The sequence below is a fragment of the Saccostrea cucullata genome, unplaced genomic scaffold (assembly GCF_032062105.1).
Source record: "Saccostrea cucullata isolate Sc308-1 unplaced genomic scaffold, CSIRO_AGI_Scuc_v1 ctg6179, whole genome shotgun sequence".
Lineage (NCBI taxonomy): Eukaryota > Metazoa > Mollusca > Bivalvia > Ostreida > Ostreidae > Saccostrea > Saccostrea cuccullata.
Window position 1 is genome coordinate 896 of NW_026929048.1, and position 9312 is coordinate 10207.

General features: G+C 40.3%; 1 protein-coding gene across 1 annotated transcript; it reads right to left on the bottom strand.

Moving 5' to 3' along the window:
• Window positions 1-5329: 5329 nt before the first annotated feature.
• Window positions 5330-7681, bottom strand: LOC134279674 (uncharacterized). The gene has a single exon (XM_062762099.1). The coding sequence runs from the start codon at window positions 7679-7681 to the stop codon at window positions 5330-5332; it is 2352 nt and encodes a 783-aa protein (XP_062618083.1).
• Between the last annotated feature and the right edge of the window lie 1631 nt (window positions 7682-9312).

The window sequence follows — 9312 nt, forward strand, 5'->3', positions numbered from 1 at the left end:
TATTTAGTGAACATTTTTCCAATTTAAATTCAAACATAGACTAGCCTATCATAAAAAATTAAAATGCACTCTTAGTAACATGTAGGTTATTTATCACATAAACCGAGGATCAATATAGCGTTTACATTCATAGCAGATTTTTACATAACCATTAACTTTCTAATACACATCGAAATCTATTAACCTATCTGATCCAAAGTAATCTGTAAAATATAACGTAAAATATTACATAAAAACTTACTTATGGTGCAGGGATGTACCCTTAAGAGTGAAAAATACTTTAAAACAATGCTTGGAACATGCGAAAATGGCCTCCTAGCCTCATGTAGGAACAACATAAAATATTCTAAAAAACAAACCGTAAAGGGTTACAAACCCGGAATAATGATAACAATATAAAAAGAAAGATAACTCTTGCGAGGTATAAATTGTCTAACACTACACTCCCCGCCTGATATGAAATATTACAAGCAAAACAAATGTATACTTTATCCTTAACTGAGGATACCTACAATGCAGAAAATGTAGTTACTTTAACTCAATACATAAACTAGTCATTCAACTTTTCACAAAACAGTTAGTCATGATTTGACAGCAAAAGCACGATCTGAGTAATCGGTCGCACATATGTTCTCTTTGCTCCGTCTTTGAATGTCATAAGTTCAACCTTTCTCACGAGATGATCCTCGCTAGGGAACACACAAGTAACACGACAGAGAGGCCAGAAGTTCCGATGCTGTTCCGCGTCCTTCATAAGGACAATATCTCCTTCTTGAACATTTGGTTTGGTATCGGCCCACTTTCTGCGTTCTTGTAGCGACTGGAGGTACTCCTTGCACCATCTGTCCCAAAATCTGTTGGCAAGAATTTGGACTATCTTCCACTGAGAGGTATACATGTCGCGAACATCAAAGTTCATGTGACTTTCAGAGACATTCCGCATCTTTTGGGTATAGTCAGGCGGCATAGGCAACCTATTGTGCATTTTGTGATAAAAGCACAAATTTTTGTACAAATATAGACATTTATTGTCTAAACAAATCTGGATATTGGGCCATCGCGGAATCATGTCATGGCGGACATGACGGCCATTTTACAAAACGGCCGCCATGATTTTTCGTTATATTTGAAATTTACTCAAATCTCTCTCAATATAAGTTATAATCATAGTATACAGAAAAACAAAAACACTCTTTTTGTCTTCAAAAGAAAAAGAAAAAGTTTTCAATGAAATAAAATGGTTATATTATAATAACATTTCTTTAAAACAAGCAAATCCACTTTTTCCTCATCATTTAACATTAAAAGTACATATACTATCTCCTTTTGATGTGCATACTCTCTATGATTTGAATATGCTTATTTGTGAGCATTATGTCCCTTTGAGAATTTTTTCATTCGTACTATGATGTCATCAGGTGCTGCTGGGCGTATGGTGTGAGGGGTGTGTGTGCAAAATTATACCTATACTCTGTACAATCTATTCATAAGTGTGGGATCTTTTTTCACAACAGCGCCTTCCTCGACACAAAACTGATATCTATTTTGTCTCATCGTGCACTCGGTTGGAACTAGCATTGTTATTAATTCCTTCATTCACAGTTTTAGACTTTAAAACACTCGATCTAACCAGTGCGTGACACGTGACTTACCCTATGGTTAATTTTAAATGCATGTACTACTAAGTAATGAAAGAGTTAAAAGACAACATGTTTATATATGTAAGACATATATTAGGTCCTAGTGACCACAATAAAAGCTTTGACAAAGATGTTGTTTGTCCTGACTTTCAGTAATCACTAAGCTCCTTCACATCCACATATGCTAGTGCACTTGAGATTTGAAACTTTGCAACAACACTTTTTTGAATTACATCCTTTATTTTTCAAGTCACAGTTGCATCTTATTATTTCATAACAGACTTTCGAGGCTTCCCGCAGTGTTGTCCATTGAGGCTCATACAGACCATCTGTCATAATAAAACCCGACTAGATAGGGGAGGGCAATAATGGATTTAGTTGCAGTACCTATCCCTATGCATGTCCTCCTTGGAAAGTTGCTCGTTTTACATGCTCTAGCGCAGCCTTTGTTGGCGGAATTCGTTTCACATCAGGTTTCCTTGCGAAAATCTTTTGCCGAGCTTGGTTTATGTCAAAGCATTTACTGGTCCTGTCATAGTGAAGGATGACAAATCTTCAATGGTTTGCATAATACCGCTTGGTATATTAGTTGGTGGACAAACTAATTTAACATGTGCGTCAGTGAGCTAAGGTAGGGCCTTCCAAGTTTTCTGTGCAGTTTTTTTTTGCCATGCCCACCAATACTGGAAACAGTGTCACATCCAGTCAGCGTATGAAACATTGGATGTGTAAAAGCTTTTCTGTGTCCAAGGCCACGTCCAATTATATGGGCTGCCACTTGACGGAAATTTTTTCCAGTTCTAAAGGCTATCCAAAGTTCCATCTCTGGGTTCAAAGTTTGCACCACGGACACAGCCAGGACCACAACATCAGTGTTAACAGTGCGGATCAGTATTCTGTTATGGCCTTGGCCAGATACATGTGCTGTGTGTAACAGCATTCGGCTATCTGCTTCCTCGTGATTACATGGAGAAATCGAAAGGACATCTTGTATTTAGATTTTTGAAAGAACATTTCTACCATCGGTAAAAACTATTTGGTTGATACCTTCATCAAAAGTCATAATGAGATATCTTGAGAGGAATCTGTAAAGTTCCGTCTTGTTTCTATCTACTCAAGGAAATCTTGCCAATCTCTAGGTTACTGTTGACTCGGCAGTCGTTTACTCTTGCCTCGCTTTGCTCTAACGGTACCTTTTAATGAATTGTCTACATATTTTTCCCATACCAGGTCTACACGCGAAGCTTATAGAAACTGAGAAAATATATGGAATGAAGTTCTGATGAGCATAATTTTCTGAGGTCTTAGCAGTAATTGACCTAAGCATTTGAACAACAGCTGAACTTTTCAGAATTACACATCTTGTCAATGGAGGCTCAGATCGCTCCTTGTCAAATTCCTCCAAGCACTGAAGGTCACTCTTGGTTCCAAGATGGATGTTACATGCATCAGAAAGTGAAGGCGGTCATAGTGGATTCTCATGTCGAAAGCATTCTCTAAGATTATCTTGTCTGTTTTGACAAAAAAGAGATTCACATCACATTTGAGCAAGGTTACATCCTCTTTCTTTTCACTGAATTTTGAACTGCTTGTATTTTTGAACAAGCTTACTCTACTACGATGAATGATATCATTGATTAGCCTTCACCTGTTAATGAGACATTCTTTGCAAAAGTGTGTAAATTTATCAATTCCAACTCTCATTACACATATTACAGCTCTTACTGCAGATTGGTCTGAAAGTTCCTTTGTATCTAGAACTAGAAGATCTTTACATAATTCATCGAAAGGATTGCCAAGGTCATTGATCAGACAAACAAGAGAGTGAACATCTTTAGCAAACGAAGCCTGTATACTAGGTTTTTGATCATGATGACGGGTATCTTTTGACCCTTTCTTGTCAGATTGTTCATCTTGAAGCTCCTGTATTGATATACGCGTTGTTTTGTTCATGTGCTTGATCGATTAGAATAGCAGAGAAGACCCGTTTGGTGTTTTGCACTGTGAAATTTCCATCATTAAATTCCTGATTTATTTCAGGGTGTTTTGTAGGGAGTTCCGCCATGTCCCTGATATGAACAGGAATCCATCTTGCATGATTTGTGTGATCTAAGGCATGGAACAACGTTACAAGCTATGTAAGAACTTCCAGATAAATTGGAAGTCAAAGAGATTGGCAAATGTCAATACAAACAACTCAAGTTCCATAACAATTATATACCAGTATTAAATATACTAGTAACTATAATTTTTTAAGCATTACATGTTTAACACAATTAATTTTGCGATGATAGTGTTTTATGTTTCTTTTCATTCAATTTGCATGGCCGTCCTCTGACTGAAGTAGAGGTTCTGTGAGCAATGACATCACTAAATGATACCCCCGCCTCCCAAATGATTATAATGGAAAAGTTCATGTTATGCTGTGGCGGGGAAACCGAAAATATGTGTCGGATCAAAAAGTAAAACAAGAGGTGCACAATGGCAATATGTAATAAAGATTCTGTGATTTCAAGTTTCATTAAATTTCACTTAGAGGTAAAAGAGGAGTTCCAGATAAGAGATGGGTATCCCAAAGCTTTACAGACAGACGGACGTACAGACGAACGGACAGACAAACCGATTACAATATAATCTTTCACTTTTCAAGCGGGGCGCATAATTAGCATTGCGAATGATGTTAAATTTTACTACAAATAGTAACAACAGTTACAATTTGAACTATACTTTAAGTTACCGTAAATACTAAATAGTATCAACAGTTACAAGTTAACTCTGAAAGTTAAACAATAAGGTAGTCATTTTTAAGAGTTGGTATTTTGTCTCTATCACGGCATATTTAGTTAAAGATAGGTCGTAAATGTCTGTTTTAAAGAATAATTTAATCATAGATTTTTAATATTGTCAATTTAGAAAAATTATTACTATAGATAGCATAATCTGGCACATACTTAACCCCGATGAGATGAAGAAACATTTTTTTCTGAATCATAGAGCATGTGCATGTATTTATAAATATTGCAAAGCTGTTTTTATTTTAAACGTGTTAAGGAAAATGTTCTTGTTAATGCTTGCGTTTGTCAGCGGTTTTGAAAATCGGCCGTCAAAGTCATAGTACGTACCGATTGAAGTGGCCCAATATCCAAATATGTTTGTAATGAACTACTCTACTTGCATACAAAATTCTATGCTTTTATCACAAAATGCACAATTGTCTCAAAAAATTTAGGTAGGCCGCCTGACTAGTAAGTAGAACATTGGGTGTAAGTACCTGAGGCGACTCCGAATCAGTTGCAATAGGAACGATTGGTCTGTTATTGACAATTGCTGAGACCTCTGCAAGGAAAGTGGTAAGCACTTCATGTGTTAGTCTGACGTGACGATTCTCTTGTAAGATGGCGTCAAGGATACGGCGCGTGACCCCTATGAGACGCTCCCAAGTTCCTCCCATATGTGAGGAATGAGGGGGATTAAACCTCCAAACTGTTCCTTTATCTGTGAGTAGGTTATGTATGGGTGCGTCCTCAACATTCACAGAGTTAATACCTAATTCACGCACACTGCCAACAAAATTTGTGCCTCTATCTGAGTAAAACTCCTTGACATCTCCTCTTATGGCATAGAATCGACGTAGAGCATTCACAAAGGAAGGTGTATTCATCTGTTCTAATACTTCAATGTGCACAGCCCTACAGCACATACAGGTAAAAAGCTGCCCATCTCTTAGAGTCAGCACTCCCACCACGAGTACGCCTAGTTGTCACACTCCATGGCCCGAAACAGTCCACTCCAACGTAAGTGAATGGGGGTGAGGGTTTCAACCTTATCGCAGGAAGGTCCGCCATCTTCTGAGTAAGAAGTTTCCCACGCCCTCTGCAACGAATCACACACTTGTAAATCAGTGAAGTCACAATACGTTTGGCACCAGTAGTCCATAGACCTGCATTGCGGATTGCTCCCTCTGTTATATGGCGCCCTTGATGGTGTGTTAACTCGTGAAAGTGTAGAGCTAACAGCTTAGCAATATGATGACTCCCTGGCACAAGTATGGGACTCCTTTCCCCCAAATCAAAGTCACCATGTTGTAATCGGCCTCCGACCCGCACCATGCCTTCTTCATCTAAAGATGGGTTTAGTCTCAAAATGGGACTGTTTCTAGGAAGGGGCCTTTCATTCTTAAGTGCAGTAATTTCCTTCTCGTAGACTTCTAACTGGACGTGATGTATTATAAGCTCCTCTGCCTTCCTAAATGCACTGCTATCTTCTGTAGCTTTAATATCCTTACTGTGATGTGCCACTGCATGGACAATCCGTTTCAGGCACATGATGGCTCTAACGAGATTCTTCCATGAAGAAAACCTCTCAAAGCGTGAAGTCCAGGATAAGGGGGTAGACACATCCACCTTGCATACCAAAGTGTCCTGTTTGATTTCCTTATCCATAGTTGGATCTACCAAATCATATGTTGGGGCAGGACCATCTACAGTATCTTCTGTGCGTAGCCATTCTATTGGTCCACTGAGCCATGAGTCATACAGTGCACTGTCGATAGTAGATTTAGTGCCATGGTCTGCTGGGTTCTGGTCCGTAGGGATGTAGTTCCATTGAGATGATTTGGAGAAGCTTAGAATTCTTTGAACTCTGTTGCTTACGTAGGTTAAAAATCTCTTTGTGCGATTGTACACATAACCCAGAACGATCCTGCTGTCCGTGTAGAATTTGAAACGATCTGCATTGATGTCTAGCTGATCCCTTATAATAGTAGCAATTTCTACTCCCAGGACGGCCGCGCACAACTCTAAGCGTGGTATAGAAGTGGCTGGTCTGGGTGCGACTTTAGATTTACCCATAATGAAACCCAGATTGATGTCTCCATCATGACTGTGAAACAGGTAGGCCACAGCAGCAATAGCAACCTCCGAGGCATCTGTGAAAATCAGTACGTTCTTCTCTTGAAGCTGAGAGAAGCCAATGGGCAGGTACTTACGAGGTACATTCAATGCTCCAAGACGAGTCAATGATAGGGTCCAATCATCCCATCTGCTCTGGAATTCTTCTGGTAAGGGAGCATCCCAGTCTACAGAAGGTGCCTGTGTCATTTCTCTAAGAAGTAACTTTCCCTGAATAGTAATAGGCGCTATGAAGCCTAGAGGGTCGTACAGGCTATTAACACATGATAAAACTCCTCTTTTAGTGTACGGTTTCTCCTTCCTGCTAAGTTTAAACCCAAAGGCATCCCTCTGAAGATCCCACACGAGTCCTAGACTCCGCTGGGTTGGAAGATCATCATGTGTAATATCTAAGTCAATCAAGTCCTTTGCTAGGTCTTTCACATCAAAGCTCTGCATCACTCTAGGGTCATTAGACGCAATCTTATGTAATCTAAGGTTCCCATGGGTCAGTAAGGCCTGTTGAGTTCGTCGTAGGAGATCTATGGCTTCTTGTGTTGTTGGTAGGGACACCAGACCATCATCCACGTAAAAGTTCCGCTCCACAAACTCTCTTACATCCTTCCCAAAGCTATGTTCTGCTTGAATGGCAGCAAGACGAAACCCATAAGTAGCTACAGTAGGTGATGGGGTGTTTCCAAAAACCTGGACTGTCATGCGGTACTCTGTTAGAGACTTGGTAGGGTCGTTGTCTGTGTACCATAAAAATCTTAAGAAGTTCCTATGTTTCTCTAAGACACCAAAGCAGTGGAACATTTGCTCGATATCTGCGGTCACAGCTACGGCTTCCATCCTAAAACGCATCAACACTCCAATGAGACTATTTGTAAGGTCTGGACCTGACAAAAGTACGCTGTTCAGAGACAAGTCCTGGAAGCGAGCTGAAGAGTCGAACACCATGCGAATCTTCTCCGGTTTGAGTGGGTGGTACACCCCGAAAATTGGTAGGTACCAACATTCTTCATTTGGTTTCAGAGGTGCGGCTACCTCTGCGTGATTTCTGTCAAAAATGTTCCTCATGAATTCTAAGGCATGTCCAAGTTTGGTGGGATTTTTTCTCAACGAAGCATCTAAGATCATAGCCCATCTCATTGCTTGGGAGTAATTATTTGGTAACACAGGCCTATCATGTTGGAAGGGTAATGGGCTGTCCATTTTCCATAGGAATCGCGGTGAAACTCCCTGTCCATTATTTCCAGAAACTGGCGGTCCTCAGTCGACATTCCAGGAGTCTCATCATTCACTGTAGTACAGAATATCCCCGTACAAGAACCGACACCATGTTGATGTTTTTCTCGTGTAATGAGTAACTTGGAATCACAAGGCTCAAGTAGGGTACTACGCCCATTGTCCAACACATGAGTCTTATTCACTACAATGGAATTAGGCCTATGAGCACTACCCAAACACACTTCACCGATAATAGTCCACCCCAAGTAGAGTTTTTGCGCAAACGGCAAGTCTGGTGGCCCAAGTTTTTGTTCGATCACATGATGTGCTTGGATCAAGTCCCTTCCTATGAGAAGCAGAATCTCGGCTGTATGATCCAAATCAGGAATTAATGGTGCAATATCCAACAGGTGTTGATATGCAGACGCCACTTCAGGAGTCGGTATTTCCTTACGATTGTTGGGAATCTCGTCGCATTCTATAATTATAGGTAAGTACAACTTTTGTTCAGCTGACACTGGCTCGATGACGAATCCCTCTGCTGTTCTTCCAGAAAATGTAACACTCCCACCGCAGGAATTCAACGTGAAAACAGTCATTGCCCTCTAACCCAAAGTGATCAAAAAACTTGGAACGAGCTAAGGTTCTATTGCTCTGATCGTCTATCATAGCATAAGTTCTAAAGGTAAGATCAGGTCTGTTAGACGGGTATACGTTCACAAGAACAATCTTCCCACAAGATCGGCCAACTCTATCCTTACCGCACAATCGGGTACAAGAGGACGTGATAATGTTTTCATCTCCCTTCCCAGATGGTGATTCCTTAGATGAACTCTCCCCGCCATTCTCTTGCCCAGAGTCTCTGTGAAAGTGCATACACGTAACATGGCGGTTGCTTTTACAAACGTCACAACTCACTTTAAGTTTGCACTTGTTGGCCCTATGTTTTCCCTTGCAGCAACGGAAACAGAGTTCCCTGCTTTTCAGAAAGTCGCGTTTATTTGGGAATGTCATTGCCAGGAAGGCACGGCATTGTTCCAAGGAATGGTCAGCCATGTGTATAGGGCACCGCATAGAGGATGTTGGTGTTTCGGTACCAACGTCTGACTTCCGAACAAAGACTTTGTTTGTAGGTTCTCTCTTCTTGTCGGATGAATACCTCGTACTAGAAATAAGACCTGGATCATTTTTCAATTCACATATCTCCTGTATGAAACTGACAAATATGCTAAATGGTGGGAATGGAACATGATTCAAACGTTTATACTGAGATGCACGGGTGGCCCATTTATCTTGTACTTGATTGGTGAGTTTACTAACAATAGGCAATATGCCTGAGAAAGTGTCATAGTATCCAAGTAGTCTGGAATATTGAGGGTCCTGCTTGTTGGACTCAATCTCATACAGCAAGTCAAGTAGATCATAATAACGCTTCGGATCCATCTCTGTAATTTTTGGAAAGTCCTTGAGCTTTGACTTCAACGCTGCCTCCACAATTTCTGGTTTTCCATAGAGGTCTTCTAATCGTGCCCATATCAGGGATAGACCCCTCT